Below are 23,683 nucleotides of genomic sequence, written 5' to 3'. Positions count from 1 at the left end.
TAGCTCTGAGCAGCTCACGGCTCTGCTCCGCCGTTCTAAAAAATAGCTTGAACCGACAATTAAAGGTAACGAACCTACTGCTACGACTATAGGGATTATTATGGCAATGGGGTTAATTTGACTAAATGTTGAACTATCCCTTTAAACCTCTGGTCATGTGACTCCAGATGTGTCCAGAACTCTGAGCCGCCGTCCTTTGTCCCAGGTTTTGACTTCACAAAGTGGACACATTAAAACCCTGACGAAGGCACACCATGGAAACGGCAACATCCATCAGCACTAAGGACGAGTCATCATACATCATGTGTCTATGTAAAATATGTACAGGGGGGCGGGGGGGGGGCTGGTCCATCACTGACACTGGAGTGTTTCACTGAGGGGGGGGGGGGCGGTGAGCTAGAAGATGGAGAGGAGGAGGAGGACAGAGCGATGGGGCCAATCAGACGATCTTCTTGATGCTCGGCCTCTTGAAGCTGCCGGCGCTGCGCTGCTTCTGCACCTGACTGGCCGAGCCGTGACGAGTACGACAGCCGCTGGACAGGGCAGAGCTGGGGGACAGCTGGACGTTCTCCTTGTCCACACCTGCAGACACACAGAGACACAGAGATTAGTAAAGTTAATAGTTGTGTAATGGTGTAATAGAGACACAGAGAGACACAGAGACAGAGACATATGGTAATAGTTGTATAATGGTGTATGGTGGTGTATGGTTATAGGTGTGTAGTGGTGTATGGTGGTGTATGGTTATAGTTGTGTAGTGGTGTATGGTGGTATATGGTAACAGTAATATAGTTGTATAGTGGTGTATGGTGGTATATGGTAACAGTAATATAGTGGTGCATGTCTCGAGAGGGAGCACCCAATCACCCAGCTACGAAGAACCCTGAAGAAAGATACCCCCAGGGATGCCCAAGAGGGGGGGAGCATGAGCACCCAATCGGACGGAACTACTGGTAATGACCCAAGCAAACGGACAACGGATTATGAATGCAGTCTGCATTTGCGGCAAGGTCTGCAAAAACCACAAAGGCCTGAAGATCCACCAGGCAAAGATGGCCTGCCTCAGGAGGAACCAAGTGGAGCAACATTCCCTGTGGCGCCGACAGCGGAACCTGGTGAGACGGAGGAGGTACCAGGTCCGGAACCACCCCACAGTACCCGGAACCGCCAAGCAACACCGGTCCCCACCCCAAGCAGGAAATCGGAACAGCGGAGGGTGATGTGGCCTGCCGCAAACAACAAGGAGTGGCTAAAGCTGGACGAGGACGTTGATAAGTGCCTGGAAACCATCGCGAAGGGCAGTGTCGATCAGAAACTCCAGACCATGTGCACCATCATAATGAACATGGGAGCAGAGCGGTTTGGTGTTGAACAAAGGCGAGGAGCAAACAAGCCGGCGAAGCTCAACCATCGAGAAGCAAAGATCAACCAGCTGAGACAAGAGCTAAAATCCTTGAGACGCCAGTTTAAGGCAGCTAAGGAAGAGGAGAGGACAGCCCTGTCAGAACTCACGAACATCATAAGGAAGAGGCTCATCTCGCTGAGGAGGGCGGAATGGCACCGAAGGAAACGTAGCGCTTTCATTAGCAATCCCTTCGGCTTCATTAAGAAACTTCTGGGCCAGAGACGAAGTGGCCCCCTTACTTGCCCTGTTGAGGAGATCAACCATCATCTCCACATCACCTTCAGCGACACCCTGAGAGACCACGAGCTTGGGCCTTGTAGTGAACTGGTGGCGCCGCCAGAACCTGCGACCCAATTCAAATGCGCTGAACCCACCTAGCTCTGCTCCCGGCCCCAGCGGTGTACCCTACAAAGTTTATAAACAGTGTCCACGGCTCCTCGGACCTCTCTGGAAGATCCTGAAGGTGATCTGGCGGAGAGGGAAAGTCGCCGCCCAGTGGAGGTACGCAGAGGGGGTCTGGATACCGAAAGAAGAGGACTCTTGCAACATCGAGCAGTTCCGGATCATCTCGCTGCTCAGCGTGGAGAGCAAGATTTTCTTCAAGATCATGTCCCAACGGCTGACAGATTTCCTTTTGAAGAACACCTACCTTGACACCTCGGTCCAGAAGGGGGGAGTCCCAGGGGTACCTGGATGCCTGGAGCATACGGGAGTGGTGACGCAGCTGATCCGGGAGGCAAGGGAGAGCAAAGGAGACCTGGCAGCTCTTTGGCTTGATTTAACCAACGCCTACGGTTCTATCCCACACAAGCTCGTCGAAAACGCACTGGCAAGACACCATGTTCCAGACAAGATCTGCAGCCTTATCATGGACTACTATAGCAACTTCAGCGCTCGAGTCTCCTCAGGTCAAGTAACATCTGCCTGGCACCGCCTTGAGAAGGGCATAATCACCGGCTGCACAATCTCAGTGCCACTCTTCTCACTGGCCATGAACATGATTGTCAAGTCCGCCGAGGTTGAATGCAGAGGTGCCAAGTCAAGATCTGGAACACGGCAGCCCCCCATAAGAGCCTTTATGGACGACTTGACAGTCATGACAACATCTGTCCCAGGGTGCAGATGGCTCCTCCAGGGACTGGAACGGCTCATTCAATGGGCAAGGATGAGCTTTAAGCCCGCTCAGTCCAGGTCCCTGGTCCTGAAGAAAGGCAAAGTGACCGATCAGTTCTGCTTCGCCGTAGGAGGGATCAGAATTCCATCAGTGACCGAAAAACCTGTCAAAACCCTGGGAACGATCTTCGACAGTTCCCTGAAGGACTCAGCAGCCATAAAACAGACCGAGTGCGACCTGGCAACCTGGCTCACCACCATCGACAAGTCTGGTCTCCCAGGAAAATTTAAAGCCTGGATCTACCAGCACGGAGTCCTGCCAAGGATACTCTGGCCCCTGCTGGTTTATGAGGTACCAACAACAACGATAGAGGCACTCGAGAAGTCAATCAGCCAGTTTCTCAGGAGATGGCTGGGGCTTCCTCGGTCCTTGAGCAGCATCGCCTTGTATGGCCATTCCACCAAACTCCAGCTCCCTTTCAGTGGACTAACGGAGGAGTTCAAAGTCACTCGCTCCAGAGAGGCGATGATGTACAGGGACTCCGCAGACATCAAAGTCGCATCAGCAGGGATCCTTGTGAAGACCGGGAGAAAGTAGCAGGCTCAGGAGGCCATTACCAGAGCTGAGGCGCGACTGAGGCACAAGATGCTGGTGGGCTCTGTTGCAACGGGGCGGGCAGGTCTGGGTTGCTTTCCAAAGCTGCGTTACGACCAAGCCCGTGGAAAGGAGAAGCGTGAGCTGGTCCAGGATGAGATTCGAGCGGAGGAGGAGGAAGACCGATGCAGCAAGATGGTCGGCATGTCCAAGCAGGGGGCATGGACTCAGTGGGAGCATGCAGAATCCCGTAAGATCACTTGGGCAGAGCTGTGGAGAGCGGAGCCATTACGCATCAAGTTTCTCATCCAGTCAGTCTATGACGTCCTCCCGAGCCCAGCCAACCTGCACACCTGGGGCCTAGTCGATGCTCCTGAATGCAAGCTGTGCCAGAGGAGGGGCACCCTGGAGCATATCCTGAGTTGCTGCCCAAAAGCGCTAGGGGAGGGGCGATACCGCTGGCGCCACGACCAAGTTTTAAGATCTTTGGCAGACGCCACCTGCACGGCGATACAGCACAGCAAGACTCAGGCTGCCCCAAAACAGTCAATCTCCTTCATAAGAACAGGACAGAAGGCACACCAACATCAGCCCAGCTCTGCAGGGGGGCTCCTCACCACCGCTCGCGACTGGCAGCTCCAAGTTGACCTCGGCAGACAGCTTCCCAGACAACATCACAACCACTCGTCTCCGCCCAGATATGGAGTTAACATCGGAGTCCACCAAGGAAGTGGTTTTAATAGAACTGACTGTTCCCTGGGAGGACCGCATCGACGAGGCCAACGAGTGAAAGAGGGCCAAGTACGCCGAGCTCATCGCAGAGTGTCGGAGTAACGGCTGGAAAGCACGCTGTGAGCCAGTCGAGGTCGGGTGCCGAGGCTTCGCAGGCCATTCACTTGTGCGAACCCTCAAACTCCTTGGAGTGAACGGACTGCAATCAAAGAGAGCCATAAAGAACACGCTAGAGGCTGCAGAGAGGGCCTCTAGGTGGCTGTGGATCCGCAGGGGGGATCCGTGGAACAACGCGCCACTTGGACACAAGCTGGGGACTGATCACCCCCGGCTGGGTCGCCCAGGAGAGGGTGTATGAAGATCAAAGACCCGAAACACCCCATGACCCTGGGTTCTTCACTGATGACGTGTCCAAGTATCACCGGAAGGTGTATTCAACTCCTAGTGGTGTATGGTGGTGTATGGTAACAGTAATATAGTGGTGTATGGTGGTGTATGTAACAGTAATATAGTGGTGTATGGTGGTGTATGGTAACAGTAATATAGTGGTGTATAGTGGTGTATGGTAACAGTAATATAGTGGTGTATGGTAACAGTAATATAGTGGTGTATGTCAAAGGAGGTTAAATCGAAAGCAACTGGACTTAGTTATTTGTCCAGTTGCTTTCGATTTAACCTCCTTTGAAATACTATGACCTGGACAAATGAGAATATGCACCGGCATAGTGGTGTATGGTGGTGTATGGTAACAGTAATATGGTGATGTATGGTAACAGTAATATAGTGGTGTATGGTGGTGTATGGTAATAGTTGTGTAGTGGTGGTGTATGGTAACAGTAATATAGTGGTGTATGGTGGTATATGGTAACAGTAATATAGTGGTATATGGTAACAGTAATATAGTGGTGTATGGTGGTGTATGGTAACAGTAATATAGTGGTGTATGGTGGTATATGGTAACAGTAATATAGTGGTATATGGTAACAGTAATATAGTGGTGTATGGTGGTGTATGGTAACAGTAATATAGTGGTGTATGGTGGTATATGGTAACAGTAATATAGTGGTATATGGTAACAGTAATATAGTGGTGTATGGTGGTGTATGGTAACAGTAATATAGTGGTGTATGGTGGTATATGGTAACAGTAATATAGTGGTGTATGGTGGTATATGGTAATAGTTGTGTAGTGGTGTATGGTAACAGTAATATATAGGGGTGTGCAAAAAAATCGATTCTCATAAGAATCACGATTCTCATTTACTCCGATTCAGAATCGATTTAAAATGTCCCAAAATCGATTTAAAAAAAAAAAAAAATAATAATAAAAATCCGCTGGCTGTCGACTTTTATTTTGAAACGACGCGGGAGTCGGGGCGTCATGACATCACCACGCAGCCTGTTCTGAACACATGCATGCGCGGAAACCACCAAAACAAGGAGAAAACTACACTAATGGAGGAGGAAAGAGAGATTCAACCGGCCCCGTCCTCGTTGAAGGCAAAGATTTGGACTCATTTTGGTTTTTACCGAATGCCTGGAAAGACCGAGCTTGACATGAGCTTCATAGTTTGCAGGATTTGCAAAAGTAAGATTAAACACTTCGGGAACACCACAAATGCGCGGGCTCACATCACCAGGCATCACCCAGAGTTAATGGACACGGCACAGAGTCAGCCACCAGCGGCAGACCAACGCACACTGCATTGCTTCACCAAACTCTCTGCCAACTCCGAGCGGGCAAAAAAAATAACCAGGTCTATCGCCTGCTTCATCGCCAAAGACTTACGACCTTACAGTGTGGTGGAGAACGAGGGGTTTATTTGCATGTTGCAGGCAGCGGAGCCCAGGTACGCTATACCATCACGCAAGTTTTTCACTGAAACAGCTGTGCCGCAGCTTTACCAAGAGACTAAAAGAAAGGTCGCCAGTGCCTTGACCAAAACCGCCAGAGTGGCACTAACATGTGATGCAAATATTTATGTTTTTCATTTGTACAACAGTTGTGTTCCATGTAAAAAGAAATTATTATATATATTATACAGAGGCACTTTATTTTTGTCCCAACTTATTTTATAACTAGCTACTTAGAGTAGCAGTTGTGCAGGTCCACACACTGTTTTTGGAAAAGGCACTTTCCTTCGAATTTAAAAAGGCAGCATCTTTAACTGCACTGTTTCTTTTTTTTTATAAAGAGGCATTTCTTATTTTTGTTACTTAACAGTTGTAATAAATCCATCTGAGCAGAGATACATGTTTAAAACGTAATAAATGTGAAACAGACAGTTTAATGTCTCCATTTGTCATTCTCTCGCAAAGCAGACTGGAGTAGATCATGAGGATCCTTTGCACACCTATAGATTGAAGCAGAAATCATTATGAATCAAATAGTTTTGAATCGAAAATCGATTTGAATCGAAAATCGATTTTAAATCGAATCGTAGCCCCAAAAATCGGAATCGAATCGAATCGTGAGATGGTAGAAGATTCCCACCCCTAGTAATATAGTGGTGTATGGTGGTATATGGTAACAGTAATATAGTGGTGTATGGTAGCAGTAATATAGTGGTGTATGGTGGTGTATGGTAACAGTAATATAGTGGTGTATGGTGGTGTATGGTAGCAGTAATATAGTGGTGTATGGTGGTATATGGTAACAGTAATATAGTGGTGTATGGTGGTGTATGGTAACAGTAATATAGTGGTGTATGGTGGTGTATGGTAAGTAATATAGTGGTGTATGGTGGTATATGGTAATAGTTGTATAATAGTTGTGTAACAGTTGTGTAACAGTTGTGTAGCAACCTGGGGAGTGCTGCGAGGTGGCCAGTGAGGTCATGGAGTTGGACAGGTTGAGGTTGGCAGTGATGCTGAGCTGGCTCTGGCTGGTGGGGGGGTAGGGGGAGGTGGGCGTCCTCAGCTGCTCCTCCCCCCGCTCCTCCTCCGCCGCCGGCAAGTAGCTGTCGATCAGCGCCTCCAGGAACTTCACGATGAGCTCCGCGTAGTCGGGAATCTGGGTTTGCTGCAGGGAGGAGGACAACAGGGATCAGTCAGGGGAAGGAATGACCTTATATGGACATGGTTCAGCCTGAGTGACCTTATATGGACATGGTTCAGCCTGAGTGACCTTATATGGACATGGTTCAGCCTGAGTGACCTTATATGGACATGGTTCAGCCTGAGTGACCTTATATGGACATGGTTCAGTCGGAGTGACCTTATATGGACATGGTTCAGTCTGAGTGACCTTATATGGACATGGTTCAGCCCGAGTGACCTTATATGGACATGGTTCAGCCTGAGTGACCTTATATGGACATGGTTCAGCCTGAGTGACCTTATATGGACATGGTTCAGTCGGAGTGACCTTATATGGACATGGTTCAGTCTGAGTGACCTTATATGGACATGGTTCAGCTTGAGTGACCTTATATGGAAGGGCTGCGTCTGTGTGACCTTATATGGAAGGGCTTTGTCTGTGTGACCTTATATGGAAGGGCTGCGTCTGAGTGACCTTATATGGAAGGGCTGCTTCTGTATTCATACCTTGGAGAAAGGCCCAGCAAACCTCCAGAGGCCATTGAAGCCGAAGCCTGTGGATTAGGAAAGAGAGGAGAGAGGTCAGTGAACTGTCTCTGCTTAGAGAATTGGTTCAGGAAGTACTTGTACTCATACTTGTATTTGTACTTGTACTTGTACTGGTCCAGTACACAATATGCCTTACTTTGTAGATAGGAGGGCTGGTACTGGGGGGGCGACTCTTCGTGGTAGACCACACTCTGGACGATGCCGTGGACGGGGTTCAGGAGGTTTGTGTCTTGGCACATGGACAGCACAGTGTTGATCTTGGAGTCCAACAGATTGTGGCTGAGAATGTGCAAAAAATATATTATATACATGATATATATATATAAATATACACATATTTATACTAGGACTGAACCGGTCCGTTTCGGTACACGTGTGTACGATTGGTATAGAACATAGAAAAAGAAGAAAAAAAGACGTTTCAATGAAGCAGAACTTTAAAGCAGAGTTGCGAGTTACTAGTGCACAAATGAACACACATTTTATCTGTTACACACATCAAGTTTTGTTTTGCTTATAAGTTTTATTTTAAATGTTATTTATATCGGCTGCAGTATTTATGTTTTATGATGTCTAATTAGAAAACTGACAAATGTTAATTAATGCCATTTTACAGCGCTAATATATACAGTATATACAGCTGCGTTTAAACTCTGTGTCACGAGTGCTCGTTGGTTGGAGCTGTGTCACAGAAAAGTGTTTTCATAAAATGAGCCGTTAAACTGTATTTTTAGATGTGACTGAGCTGATGGTTGATGTGAAACCACGGTCACGTCATCAACGCACCGCGGCCTCGGACGCTACACTCGTTTATATGTATGTAGGTATATATATATAGACCTGCTCTACAGACTCAGCGTCCCACACCAGTTACAGAGTCTGAGCCTCAGCATGAAACAAACACACACACACACACACACACACGCACACACACACACACACGTCACTGTGCTACTTACACGACTGGGAAAACCTTTGGGAAGACGACGCTGGCTTCAGCCAAGTACTCGTACAGAATCCGCTGGTCGAACTCGTCGGTGGTGTATTTGACCTGTGTGGCCTGAGAATGAAGTCATGTGATTATTGGTTTTGTGTTTGAACTGGTTTGAACTGGTTTGAACTGGCTGTGATGCTTCATAGAGGTTCCTCACCAGCACAGTGAGCAGCAGAGCCTGGATCTTTGGATCGGTCAGCACCTCTTCGTCCAGCAGGACGTTGGACTCGGACACCGACACTTTACGAAGGTGCGAGTTTCCGATTCTCTGAGTTTCTGTGACGAACAAAGAGTCGTTAACGTCTGATTTCTGCAGCACATCGTCAGGAAGCGGTCTGCACTCACCTATCTCGTAGTCGTTCTCTGCTACACGCCTCATCTTCGGGGGCGTGGTCATCCCCGACTCCATCTCTGGTCTCTTTGGTGCTTTGGAGTCTGATATGAGATGATCGAAGCTCTTCCTGGTTCCTGGCCAATAAAAACACAACAGACGCTTTCACTCCTGGAGCTGCGTCATGGAGTCACAACAACGAGCTCTGGCGAAGACGTGTCCTCAGGGACCAGGTCTCAGTCTTGGCGTGCGTTGCAGGCAACCCGTAACCGGTGTTTTTCTGAGGAAGTTACGGGTTTGACTGCCGTTCTAGAGCATTGTCACGGATAACAGGTTGGAGAAACACCAGTTACGTGTTGCCTGGGACGCTACAAAGTCGTAAGTCGTGACTTACGGGTTCAAAAACCTGCTTGGAACGCGGAATCCGCCCAGCTGCCCCCTGTGATTCAGCTCCAACAGCTGGCTCAGAGTCGCCAGTCGTGTGTGTTTCCATCTACGGACTTAGCGCGATTTAACGCATATGTTTATTAATTAAACTAATTAATTAGGCATGTAGGCAAACACGGGAGCAGACGGGGTAAAAGTGCGCTACGTCACACTTAATTCGAATCATCAACCAAAACCCGGTCATAGCAGCGTATTTCAGTTTGTGCGAATCAGGGGATTTTAATTCGAATTACGGCGTTTCCATCATCATTTTCCGATGCGATACATCTAGATGCATCTAAATAGCTGATGGAAACGCAACTTGTGATGATGTAAACATGGTCTTACCCAGCAGCTTCTTGGTGTTGGCCTGAGACGGCTGACCCATGTCCAGGCTCATGGACTTGCGTGTCCGTGGACTGATCTGTCCCACGGTGGGGTAGTGGTGGGCCGACAGGTAGCGCTCTGAAACCTGAGGCGACGTCCACGGCTGAGTCTCTCGCAGAGTCCTGAGGATGAAGCAGGGTGAGAAGTGAACAGCGACGTCACAGACCAGAGAGCCACTTCCTGTCTCGTCTCTGAAACAACACGGCACAGCAGCGCTGCTTCACGCTGTGTTCATGTGATGGTCAGCTGGACCGTTGATCGCCGTGGGAACAGATCTCCACAGGTAGAGACTCACCTGGACATCAGGCCACGCCTCCTCTCACATGAACAGATGAGGGCGTGGCCTCAGTCTCACAGATCAGAGGGAAGTTAACTCTCTGACTTCCTGCTCACCTGCAGCTGGGATCAGTGATGTGACTGGAGTACGTTTCCATGGGGACCGGGTCGACGGACAGGTCAGAGATCAGCAGCGACTTCCTGTGTTTGAGGCTGCAACGACTCCGGACCTCCTCCGACACCGTGAGAAGAGCTGCAGCAAGACACCAAGACAGAACCATGATGAGGTGTAACTCTAACGCCACATCACCACAGGATCACAAAGTGGGAACAGGTATGTACGACTCAGGACAGGGAAGTGGGAACAAGGAAGTGGGAACAGGGAAGTGGGAACAGGGAAGTGGGAACAAGGAAGTGGGAACAGGGAAGTGGGAACAGGTATGTATGACTCAGTGGGAACAGGGAAATGGGAACAGGGAAGTGGGAACAGGTATGTATGACTCAGGACAGGGAAGTCGGAACAAGGAAGTGGGAACAGGGAAGTGGGAACAGGTATGTATGACTCAGTGGGAACAGGTATGTATGACTCAGCAGGACAGGGAAGTGACATAAGAGTGGGAACATGGAAGTGGGAACAGGTATGTACGACTCAGTGGGAACAGGGAAGTGGGAACAGGTATGTGCGACTCAGCAGGACAGGGAAGTGGGAACAGGGAAGTGGGAACATGGAAGTGGGAACAGGTATGTGCGACTCAGCAGGACAGGGAAGTGGGAACAGGGAAGTGGGAACATGGAAGTGGGAACAGGTATGTACGACTCAGTGGGAACAGGGAAGTGGGAACATGGAAGTGGGAACAGGGAAGTGGGAACAGGTATGTACGACTCAGGACAGGGAAGTGGGAACAGGGAAGTGGGAACAGGTATGTACGACTCAGTGGGAACATGGAAGTGGGAACAGGTATGTACGACTCAGTGGGAACAGGGAAGTGGGAACAGGTATGTGCGACTCAGCAGGACAGGGAAGTGGGAACAGGGAAGTGGGAACATGGAAGTGGGAACAGGTATGTACGACTCAGTGGGAACAGGGAAGTGGGAACATGGAAGTGGGAACAGGGAAGTGGGAACAGGTATGTACGACTCAGCGGGACAGGGAAGTGGGAACAGGGAAGTGGAAATGGGAACGTACCAGCCAGGTAAGCAACACTCTGCGTGTTGACCTCAAACTTGTCACACTTGAGGTGTTTGCTGATCAGTGCCAGCAGCGTGTGGAGGATTCTGACGGTCCGGGCCACCGTGGTGGGGGACGGGTGTCTGTAGCCTGCAGACACACGGATTACAGACGTCAAGGACCATCGGACACGAGCTGGACCATCATCATACATCAGACCCATAGATATATATATAGACCAGAGCGGCATTTGAGAATGACTGATGCATCCTGGGTAATTTAGGGGCAGCGCCCGGCATCCCTCCATTGAAAAGTTCAGCCTAACTGGCTTCTTGACAAACTAACTAACAAGAAGTTGTCTATTAACAGGCTGTTTACAGACAACACTGAGCCAAAACCTCCCGGTGATTCCACCAAATACGTGTAGATGTCTGGGTCAGACATTTCTGGCCACTGTGTGGAGTCATGGATCACTGTGGGAGGCTAAAGGAGCATACCGTAGATTCATTCATTGTAATTTTTCAAGATAGCGTGAACGGTGGGTTTCAAAGAGGGTGTCAAAATAATTATGAGACATAGTGCTACAAAAGAAACACAAAATAAAACATTCAAAATGATTGTTAGTTAGTCTACGCTCCATCAAAACACAAAAAGCCACTGAGTGCAATGTAAAAATGCCGGGCGCTGCCCCTAAATTACCCAGGATGCATCAGTCATTCTCATTTGCATAAAAATGCCGCTCTGGTCTATAGATATACACTGACTAGAAGCAGCGTTCCCAGGCAGCTCTATTGAGTGGAATACGTCAACGCGGCGGCCATCTTGGTCAGGGGGAAGCCGTGTCTACTTCCTGCATTAGAGGTCTATCAACCATTAAAATCGCTCACCGAATATTCAACCGATTTTCAAGCCGTTTGGTTTATTATAAATGTCAGACATACATTTATGATACAACAACAAAACATTTTTGAAAATGTTTTATATATATATATATATATTTTATGTATTAAACATACACTTAGATACTCAGACACACACCCACATGCATAAATACACTGAAATGTGTTCTACAAGGGTCTGACCGGGTCTGACTGCTTGTCAGATGTATATTATGTCTATGGTCAGAACCCCTGACCAAGATGGCCGCCGTGTTGACGTACGCTGAGAAGCAGAACGCGGTATATATCTAGTCAGTATATATATATCTATGCATCAGACCCATCACCACCGGCAGCGGCTTCACCTTTGAGCAGGTGTCCCACCAGAGCAAAGTTGAAGTTGGCACTGAAGTTGAGGCCCACGAAGTGGTCCATCTGTTTACAGTGCCACTCCAGAGGCCGGCGGATCTCCATGAACACTTCCTCTGGACTCTGCAGGACAAGCAAAGAATTATTTAGGCATCTGGCTGGATCAAAAACGTACATATACATATCATATCGACAACCTTGCAGTTAGATTAAAACAAAAACTTGGATATTTCTATAGAAACAAATCTAACTTTCCATTAATTTATAGAAAGCGTATAATAGAGGCCGTTTTGATGCCTGTTCTGGATTACGGTGATATTATCTACAAGCATGCATCTGCTTCTACTCTTGCCTCACTCGATTCAATATACCACACTGCTCTCTCCACTTATTCTACCCATCACTGCACACTGTATAAGAAAGTAGGATGGGCTCCTTTATCAATCAGAAGAGACATACTGTACATTACTGCCTTTTCATCTATAAAGCCTTAACTGGCTTCACACCAACATATCTTAGTCATTTATTGAACTGGCCATCTCAAATTTATCCAACTCGCTCAAATGATTATCTAACACTCCAGGTTCCTCGGAGAGATTCAGCTTTCGGTAGAACTTCATTCAGATTTTCTGCTGCTCACACCTGGAACTCTCTTCAACCATCTCTGAAAATGAATTAATGTGTTACCCCGGGCCAGTTTAAAAACATGATCATAAATATCCAGGCTTTTGAATGCAGCTGCTTCAAAAATAATCCTAAAAATTGTTGATAATGTGTGATCGTATTGCTGTTTGATGTATTTTCATGAGATTACTGTATTTGCTATGTGATTGTTGTTTTGATTTGATGTGCTCTCGGCGTCATTGGAAACGAGGGTTTACCCTCAATGGCTTTCCAGATCTAAATAAAGGTTAAAGAAAAAGAAAGTTCGCACAGCAGGAGATGTCTGAGATTCAACATAGCACAGTCGGCCCTTGACTATGACATCATCAGTAACTGCAGCTCCATGTTGGACCAGGAGGCGGTGTCTTCCTGCTAGATACTAGGGGTGGGACGATGCGCTTTTCTCCCGATTCGATTCTTCTACGATTTTTTGGATGGCGATTCGATTTAAATTGCGATTCTACAATATTTAGTTTAGTTTAGTTTATTAGTTTAATAAGGGACAATGTGCAATTACATTAATCATTTAAAAGAAAAAATGAAAAGATGGTTGCACCAGATTTAGCTCCCAGCTGATTTCCATCTGTAGTCCCTACACGTAACATAAAAGTAAAAATACACAGAATACAAGCTACTATACAAAGATGAGGCATAAACAGATACAGAATGACAATGGACAACATTTAGACAACAACATGTATTGCTGATTCTCTCTATGATTTTTAGTCTTTAGCATTTTTAACATTTATATGCACACAAATACTGTAGGAGTCTATAAATTAACATACTCCATTATAAAGTGAACTTAAACCATTTTCAAAACCTGGACTCTCTGGATGTAAAAAGGGCGAACAAATGCACATTGCACAATATTTAAAAAAATTCAAAAATTATTATTATTATTTTTTTTAAATCGTCAAAAAAGATATCGCGATATTTATGTGAATCGATTTTTTCTCCCACCCCTACTAGATAGATAGTACTTATACGTAGATAGATAGTACTTATAGATAGATAGTACTTTATTACTCTGTGTGACCTGAAGAATCAGTTCGACTCAGCTGTGGCACCTGACCGAACATGTTTACCGCCATTATGCTTCACTCCTGCTGACCTCAGTCACTATGGCAACTGTAATTTAGGGCTGGGCCAATCGATTTTAATATTAATCGAAATTAATTTTTTGGGACGACCAATCTTTATTGTACGATCATGTATTCTCTCTGTGCCATTACACTCGACAAAGTCAAACCGGCCTGTTGTGTTGGTTTGTTCACAGATATCTATGTGAACAAACCAACACAACAGACAAACTGATGTGATGTGTGTATTGTTTTCTGTAAATATGACTTATGATGTATTGTTAAGTGTTTGGTTCAACCTGCTCTTGTTTCAGGAAAGAAAATCACAATAATTGAAATATAAAATAGCAATACTTGGTAAAATCGAATCGCAATTTAAATCGAATTGGGACCCAAAGATCGTTAGAGAATCGAATCGGCCCAGCCCTACTGTAGTCCCATCAGCGTTGGACTTGAAACGATTCGTGATGAACTGACAGAAAGTCTTTGAGCGACAGAGTGAAAGAGAGTGAGTGTGTGTGTGTGTGTGTGTGTGTGTGTGTGTGTTGACCTTGTCGTTGAAGACTCGCATGGTGTCCAGAGTGTGGAGGTTCTGCTCCAACAGGGCCGTTCCTGCAGAGTACAGGTTCACCTCGTCCAGCTGCAGCACGGCCACGGCCACCCAGAACAGAGCTTTGTGCATGGGAGAGTCCTACACACACACACACACACACACTCAGCAGGGGGTTGTGCTACTATTCACAACAACTGAAGGACAGGTTCAGAGTAACGACGGTTAGAAATATGAATATAGTGGGTCAGATAACTGTAACAATCAACAAGCACCAAAATTGGCACACATACTCTTTTGATAAAACCCGTTAGCCACCTACAAATTAAAGATGGCGGCCATTTTTCAAGATGGCCGCCATTGAATATACAGTAAAATTACATTTTGCGGCAACCTAACACCCTAATTGTGTCATATCCAGCTTGGAAGCCTAGTACAGGAATATGCTACACATACTAAACCTCTAACACTACTACGATATACACTACCGTGCATTTTAGCCAAGTCAGACGTAATGAACCTCTAATTTAGCAGAATATTAGGATTCCAGGACTGATATATGGTACAAGGAAGCCAGTGAGTAAGTCCATGGGTCCAAATTTGGATTCTGCACAGTGAAAAATGTATTATTTGATACCAAGATCATTAAAATAGGACAAGTCTTTGCGATTGTATTCCGAAATGCAATTTTACTGTATATTCAATGGCGGCCATCTTGAAAAATGGCCGCCATTTTTTTAATTTTCAGGTGGCTAACGGGTTTTATCAAAAGAGCGATCGCCTAGGGAGGATGTGTGTTTCCAGAAGTGAACGATTCTCCTGTGATTTTGCAGAACTCTGCTCCACTAATATGATGAGATGGAGCTTAGTGGTTGGGTTCACACTGAGCTTAGCACAGACGTTCTCCAGGTGTGTGTTTGTCCTCCAGGTGTGTGTGTTTGTCCTCCAGGTGTGTGTGAGTCCTCCAGGTGTGTGTGAGTCCTCCAGGTGTGTGTGTGTGTGTGTGTGTTTGTACCTTAGTGAGAAGCGGCTGCAGCTTGGTCAGAGCGATGACTGTAGCTTCTATCAGCACCTGACTGTTGTAGTTGTCTGGTCCCTTCAGGCAGCTCTCCAGACCCTGTGGGGGGGGGGGGGTCAGTCAGTGTTTCACATTAATTAACGAGACTGTGGCGGCCCGGTCTCTTTTTTATTTTTCTCACGTGTGTCTACGTGTGGTGCGCCCGCACGCGAGAGAGGCGTCAGTTTGAGAGGCTGACTGGCAGAGATGAAGCTGGTGAAACGCTAGCATGGTTATTAACACACCATCTCTGATCTCTGATCTCTGCTGCACATAGATACACAGACACGGTGCACGCTATATCGCTATATCGCTATATAGCTAAATCGCTAAATCGCTATATCGCTATATAGCTAAATCGCTATATCGCTATATAGCTAAATCGCTATATCGCTAAATCGCTATATAGCTAAATCGCTAAATCGCTATATCGCTATATAGCTAAATCGCTATATCACTATATAGCTAAATCGCTATATCGCTAAATCGCTATATCGCTAAATCGCTATATCGCTAAATCGCTAAATCGCTATATCGCTAAATCGCTATATCGCTATATGGCTAAATCGCTATATCGCTAAATCGCTATATAGCTAAATCGCTATATAGCTAAATCGCTATATCGCTAAATCGCTATATAGCTAAATCGCTATATCGCTAAATCGCTATATAGCTAAATCGCTATATAGCTAAATCGCTATATCGCTATATCACTATATCGCTAAATCGCTATATAGCTAAATTGCTAAATCGCTATATCGCTATATAGCTAAATCGCTATATCGCTATATCGCTATATAGCTATATCGCTATATCGCTATATAGCTAAATCGCTAAATCGCTATATCGCTATATAGCTAAATCGCTATATCGCTATATAGCTAAATCGCTATATCGCTAAATCGCTATATAGCTAAATCGCTAAATCGCTATATCGCTATATAGCTAAATCGCTATATCACTATATAGCTAAATCGCTATATCGCTAAATCGCTATATCGCTAAATCGCTATATCGCTAAATCGCTAAATCGCTATATCGCTAAATCGCTATATCGCTATATGGCTAAATCGCTATATCGCTAAATCGCTATATAGCTAAATCGCTATATAGCTAAATCGCTATATCGCTAAATCGCTATATAGCTAAATCGCTATATCGCTAAATCGCTATATAGCTAAATCGCTATATAGCTAAATCGCTATATCGCTATATCACTATATCGCTAAATCGCTATATAGCTAAATTGCTATATCGCTAAATCGCTATATAGCTAAATCGCTAATAGCTCAGCTGCACATATCACTGCAGCTGAGTGTGTGTTGTGTAGTTGTGTAGTTGTGTGTCTGTCTCACCCGGTCTATACTCAGTAGAGGACTGTGTTGTGTAGTTGTGTGTCTGTCTCACCCGGTCTATACTCAGTAGTGGACTGGCCTTGCTGAGGATCCTGATGATCTGCTTTATTTGGCCGTGACTCACTCTCTTGCTGATGCAGCCGAAGACCACGAGCGCCCGCGGCTGCAGGGACGGGTTGTACTGGAACGCAAACCTGGACACGCACACACACACACACACAGACACACACACACACACACACAGACACACACACACACACACACACACACAGACACACACACACACACACACACACACACACACACACACACACACACACACACACACACACACAGACACACACACACACACACACACACACACACACACACACACACACACACACACACACACACACACACACACACACACACACACACACACACACACACACACACACACACACACACACACACACACACACACACACACACACACACACACACACACACACACACACACACACACACGCACACACACAGACACACACGTCATGTCGCTGCACATACTACTACGTCTTCTCAGCGTGGACGCAGCAGGTAACTGCAAAACCACAGGAGAATCGTTCACTTCTGGAAACACACATCCTCCCTAGGCGATCGCTCTTTTGATAAAACCCGTTAGCCACCTGAAAATTAAAGATGGCCGCCATGTTTCAAGATGGCCGCCATTGAATATACAGTAAAATTGCATTTCGGAATACAATCGCAAAGACTTGTCCCAGTGTTTCCTCTAGGATTTTTTTAAGGAGTGGCGCTCAGACCCCCAGACCCCCTGTGGCGGTGCGCCACTGCTAAATGAATGTAGAGGAAACACTGTTGTCCTATTTTAATGATCTTGGTATCAAATAATACATTTTTCACTGTGCAGAATCCAAATTTGGACCCATGGACTCACTCACTGGCTTCCCTGTACCATATATCAGACCTGGAATCCTAATATTCTGCTAAATTAGAGGTTCATTACGTCTGACTTGGCTAAAATGCACGGTAGTGTATATCGTAGTAGTGTTAGAGGTTTAGTATGTGTAGCATATTCCTGTACTAGGCTTCCAAGCTGGATATGACACAATTTACTGTATATTCAATCATCTTTAATTTTTAGGTGGCTAACGGGTGTTATCAAAAGAGTATGTGTGCCAGTTTTGGTGCTTGTTTCCAGAAGTGAAGGATTATTACAGTTATCTGCCCCGCTAAAAGGACGGAGAGGACAACGTACTTCTGAGCCAGTTCGGTCCACTGGTCCAACCACTTGCAGGCGGGGATGTCCCTCATACAGGCCTGAGGACGGGGGACGGGGGACAGAGAAAGGGGGAAGGAGGGGGAAGGAGGGGGAAGGGGAGGGGAAAAGGGTAGATCATCATTATGGTTATTTTTCATTTTCATTTTTTTGTTTTTTTTGGTATTTCATTTGATTGGTTATAATAGTCCAATCACTGCGTATTGTCTTGTCCTGTGTTGCTATATATATATATGTTTGTTTTTCACCCCTGTCTTACACACTTTTACACTTGTATTGTTTATCACCTGTATTGCACTATAAATAAAAAATAAATAAATAAATAAAAAAACCATTATAGATTCTCTTGGTACGATTATTGTCAGAGAAATAATAATCACGGTGTTTGTTACGATCATCACGATTATTATTATTATGCATCAATACATTTCACACAACACCATGAATGTGTAACATTAAATGTAGTCATAATATATAATGACATTACTAATCTACTTAAAGGGATAGTATCATTTTGTGGTTGTATGATCTCCAAATAGCCCCTAAGTACTTAGTAATTGCAGTAGAAGACTCTGCACTCCTCCCGTTAGCAACGCCAGCCCATAATAGCCCTGCCCAGAGATTTACAACATACAGTGTATAATAAATTTTTTTCCAGCCCCTCAAAGTGCAGGAAAAACACAGTTTTTATTATAGTGAACAATGGAACTGTGTATTTTTTTTCAGGTAAAACCTCTTTTAGGCCGTGAAAATAGGCCGTTTCTTTGGGTCTGTTCACAACACTGTATGTTGTAAATCTCTGGGCAGGGCTATTATGGGCTGACATGTCAAAACGAGGAAACAGTCACAGTTGATTGGTTTCCACCGACCTCCATGATCTCCAGCAGCGCCTCGGTGACGGTCTCCAGGGACGACAGGGCGAAGGTCTCCCTCTCGTACGAGCCCGGGGAGAAGGAGCGGTCTCTGTAGCTGGAGCGGAAGGCGATGACGGCGGCCGACTTCACCTTGCTGATGCCGAACAGAAGGTAGAACTTGGGCAGCGAGAACTCGGTCAAGCTGAGGCGCAGCACCTGCTTCGTCTCCTCTGGAAACACAAACAACACGATGAGCCAATCACAGTGCACATAGCTAGCCCATACACTCGGACATTCTCTGCTTCCACGTCCATTGAAATGCATTGCAGTTAGTCTGTTTTCATTGGTTTTTATATGTTTTTTCTTGACATGTTAAGTTTAAATGGTCAAACGGTGTTCATGGGGTACATGTAACTCCCACACTAGGTATCCTGAGAGGCCACGGGGGGGATTTTTTTACCTTTTCCCAAGCCACATCTCAACCGAGAGAAGTGTCTGCTCTGGATAAAGTTATGCAGTAGACCACAACACCAACTAAACGTGGATAAACTTAACAAAGATGTTTACATCTGTTCTAAGTTAAGTCAACAACGTATTTGAGGCAACATATTGTCAGAGATGTTTAGATGTTAGCCAGTATCACAACTGAGCATAAAGTCCGCTAGCTTAAACCAGCACTAAGTAACTTTTCAACCTTCATAAAATATTTTCATAACTTTTGTGATGATACATCGACCTACAACAAGTTGAATGACACCTCTGTCGTGGTCTGAGGGGGTCTGTATCATTATGGTCTGTATCTCTTTCTCTGGCACTAAGCAGCTTTGAGGAGCATGGTAGGAACCCGGCTCTCACTTAAGTTTCACTTTCACTTTTGCGAGTCACAACAAGGAGGGAACAGGCAAAACAGCACTTTAGCAATGGATTATGTTTGTGTTTTCACTTTGAAATGATCCACTGGAAACAGAAACTTAGTTTTGATGTCTTTTGTTAATTTTAATGCAGGATATTTACAGGGCTTCACGCTAGTGTTCATGGGAAATGGAGTCTTCCTTCAGGCAAAACACTACCGCTTTGGTCCACAGGCGCCGCCAAACTCAACCAAAACTGAAAGTTCTTTAGTATTGCTTTAATGCTAACGTATAATGTAAAACTCCATAGACAGGCTAACAATTTTTTTTAAAAAGGTCCTATGTTCCCCAGTATGTATTGCGACCAGGGAACATAGGACCCATTTTCAAAAAGAGGGTCCTATATTCCCCTATAGGGGAACATAGGTCTTCATTTGTTCCTTCTGCTATTATAATGCTGAACAGTGTTAAACAGTGAGATAATTGACAGCTGTCTTGACCACACAGTCTGTTTTATCTCACCTTGTTTGAATGCACTTGAATGCACTTTGTCTCTGTATGCACTTGGAAATTAATTCCTCTGTCCTGCTCTGTTATGTGTTGCTCTATGTGCTGTTTTTCCTAACAGAGGTTGATTGCTCTATGTGTGTGTTTTATATGTATTTATTGGTATTGTATGTTTTTATGTATTTTGGATCCTGGCTGCAAATCAATTTCCCAACTGGGACAATAAAGAGAACTTTGAACTCTGAACATAGGTGCGCTCCCAGTAAAACCCCGTGGGTCTGGGTGTGGGTCTCCTCACCGCTGAAGTTGAGCTGCGAGCAGGTGCAGAGCGAGTGGATGATGTTGATGACGAGGCCGTGCGTGGAGGCGCGTAGCGACAGCGGCCCCGTGGCGACCAGCAGCGTCACCACGTGGAACAGGTAGGGCAGGTGCGCCGCCACGTCCAGAGAGTTGTTGAAGGACAGCATCAGCATGTAGCGCGCCAGGATGGCGATGTCGTCCCACATCAGGTGCTGCTCCAGCGTGGGCGTCGGCGACAGACACGTCTTGTCTATGATCTTACACATCCGACCAATCACCTGGCAGAGAGGAGAGTTTAGTTATTTAGCACACATTTAAATTCAACGGTGCAAGGAGGGAACGAAGCCGGTTGGCTTGTACATAAGTTCCACCCCTATAACAAATTACACAAGTTCCACCCCTATAACAAATTACATAAGTTCCACCCCTATAACAAATTACATAAGTTCCACCCCTATAACAAATTACACAAGTTCCACCCCTATAACAAATTACATAAGTTCCACCCCTTTAACAAATTACATAAGTTCCACCCCTATAACAAATTACACAAGTTCCACCCCTATAACAAATTAATTCATTTAATTGTATAAGTAAATTATAAGTAAACGTAAATTAAATTAAAATGTATAGTTAAAAAAAAGTAAAGTAAATTATAAATAAATTATATTCATGATTTCGTAACATAGGATACAAGGATCTTAGTCATATATAAGGAGAGGGGGTGCATGGGAGTTTATAAGTTTTACTTCTTCTCACTCCTTTTCCAATATGTATTCTATATCTCATGTTTAAATGTTTTGTCTTATTCTCTTTTTTTTCATATTCGAAATAAACACTTCAATCAATCAATCAATCAATCAATCAATCAATCAATCAATCAATCAACCAACCAACCAATCAACCAACCAATCAATCAATCAATCAATCAATCAATCAATCAATCAATCAATCAATCAATCAATCAATCAATCAATCAATCAATCAATCAATCAATCAAATTTCAACATTTCATAATTTCAATTTCATAACAACTAAACATAGAAAAAAAAAGAGATAAAGTGCAAAGTGATTCGGTAACAAATAGAGACAATAGAGATAAGGTACAAAAAAAATTAATTAATTAAACTCGTAAAGAGACAAAGTGAGGATGTGGGATATGGAGAGAGCGAAAGAGAGAGAGAGGGGAAAGAGCGGGAAATTCAAGAGAAGTTGAGATGTATTTTTAACTGCTTTTTAAAAAGTGAATAAAGGAGGTAGTCTTAAAACATAGGACCTCTATAAGTCATTAAACTGATGGTGTGATGTGATATTAAACTGATGGAGTGATGTGATATTAAACTGATGGAGTGATGTGATATTAAACTGATGGAGTGATGTGATATTAAACTGATGGTGTGATGTGATATTAAACTGATGGAGTGATGTGATATTAAACTGATGGAGTGATGTGATATTAAACTGATGGAGTGATGTGATATTAAACTGATGGAGTGATGTGCGGGTGAAGAGAGGAGAGACACGGGTCAAACCGCGGTTACGGTCGTCAGCCGAGTCTCAACCAACCGGCTCCACAGCCGTTTTTTATACATTTCATATTATTATTATTTAATAATCCAGTTTAAAAAGAAATTATTTTCAGTATGTAGAGAAATGAGGGTACTTATTATTATTATTTATTTGGGTTTTATTTACCCACTTAGTTTATTTGTTGCTCGGTTCGTGTTACTTTCAGTTTGTGTTTGTATGTATGAATGTGTTTGTATATGTTTATATATGTGTATGACTATATAGAGAGATAAAGACTAGTAATCATATGTTAGAATAAATCTAAATCCAGTTAAATAACTCATAAATTAACTTACTGTATAGATTATAATGACTAGATAACTTGAACATGGGACCGACTCACTCTGGTGGTGAGGAGAGGAACTGCAGCTTCATGTCACCGACGGCAACGCCACGCCACGGAGACGAAGACGCTGCAGTGAAACGTCTGACAACATGTGAGTGAGTGAGTGAAGTGTTGCTCGGCGACAGACGGGACTCGGCGCCGCTAGAAGACGGCGGCTTTTATTCTTTTAGTCTTGTTGTGTTGACAGAGGCCGAGAGCAGCAACACAACAACAGCCCATTGTGTTGCCATGACATCACCCAGAGAGGAGAGGCTGCTGCTGCTGTGGTCAACACCGACATGAACGCTGCGGACCGACGTCTTCCACAGTAAGTCAGAGAATCCTTCATCTTTCATCTGGTTGTGACTTCACTAAAGCAGCAGAACTAAGGTGAATGTTTGTGTTGATATAAGTCTTAAATAGTTGTATCTTCACTTCTATAGAGTGTTTGGTCTGAAACACGGGTCTGTCAGTCACTCTGCTCTGCTCTGAGCCCAGGAGAAAACTTTCCTCGTATCCTACAACCTTTATCCAATGAGGAGAGAGAACGGCATAAAGGGGCGGTCCTCTCTGTGTGTGAATGTGGTGACGTAGGGACGAGGGCGGGGACTGCTAACTCCATCGGCTGACAGGAAGTTAGACAAAACCACCGGATCGCTTACTGAAGCTTTAATATGCACTGCAAAAACTCAAAATCTTTCCAAGAATATTTGTCTTATTTCTTGTCAAAATGTCTCATTTCTAGTCAAAACTAAACTCTTTCCACTTAAAATCAGACTCATCACCTAAAAATGAACTTGTTTTTAGATCATTTTCACTTGTTTCAAACTAATTTTCACTTGAAATAAGTAGAAAAATCTGCCAGTGAAAGCAAGTTTTTTGTGTTTGTAATAAGAAAGAAAAACTTGCTCCACTATCAGATTTTTCTACTTATTTCAAGTGAAAATCTGCTTGAAAGAAGTAAAAAGTGTCTAAAAACAAGCTGCTTTTTAATGTGATGAGTCTTATTTGAAGTAGAATGAGATTAGTT

General features: G+C 44.8%; 1 protein-coding gene across 5 annotated transcripts in view; it reads right to left on the bottom strand.

The window, feature by feature from the left end:
- Window positions 1-309: 309 nt before the first annotated feature.
- LOC311007942 (neurofibromin) overlaps window positions 310-23,683 on the bottom strand; it is a 128,101-nt gene continuing 104,727 nt past the window's right edge. For 3 of the 5 annotated variants that reach the window (XM_084001359.1, XM_084001361.1, XM_084001363.1), the window contains 17 exons: window positions 20,758-21,037; window positions 19,117-19,331; window positions 18,227-18,288; window positions 17,021-17,162; window positions 15,572-15,673; window positions 14,557-14,697; window positions 12,258-12,384; window positions 11,033-11,164; window positions 9,964-10,099; window positions 9,532-9,692; window positions 8,772-8,894; window positions 8,584-8,702; window positions 8,392-8,492; window positions 7,569-7,711; window positions 7,391-7,437; window positions 6,650-6,866; window positions 312-582 (listed from right to left, as the gene is read on the bottom strand). In XM_084001359.1, the coding sequence (XP_083857485.1) occupies window positions 440-582; window positions 6,650-6,866; window positions 7,391-7,437; window positions 7,569-7,711; window positions 8,392-8,492; window positions 8,584-8,702; window positions 8,772-8,894; window positions 9,532-9,692; window positions 9,964-10,099; window positions 11,033-11,164; window positions 12,258-12,384; window positions 14,557-14,697; window positions 15,572-15,673; window positions 17,021-17,162; window positions 18,227-18,288; window positions 19,117-19,331; window positions 20,758-21,037 (2,391 nt within the window). In that variant the 3' untranslated portion in view covers window positions 312-439. Of the gene's footprint in view, window positions 583-6,649; window positions 6,867-7,390; window positions 7,438-7,568; window positions 7,712-8,391; window positions 8,493-8,583; window positions 8,703-8,771; window positions 8,895-9,531; window positions 9,693-9,963; window positions 10,100-11,032; window positions 11,165-12,257; window positions 12,385-14,556; window positions 14,698-15,571; window positions 15,674-17,020; window positions 17,163-18,226; window positions 18,289-19,116; window positions 19,332-20,757; window positions 21,038-23,683 lie in introns of all 5 variants that reach the window. The other 2 variants (XM_084001362.1, XM_084001360.1) reach the window with 2 other exon arrangements.

The sequence above is a fragment of the Trachurus trachurus genome (genome assembly GCF_905171665.1).
Source record: "Trachurus trachurus genome assembly, contig: scaffold_111_arrow_ctg1, whole genome shotgun sequence".
NCBI classification, from domain to species: domain Eukaryota; kingdom Metazoa; phylum Chordata; class Actinopteri; order Carangiformes; family Carangidae; genus Trachurus; species Trachurus trachurus.
This window is presented reverse-complemented; position numbering and strand designations above follow the sequence as displayed.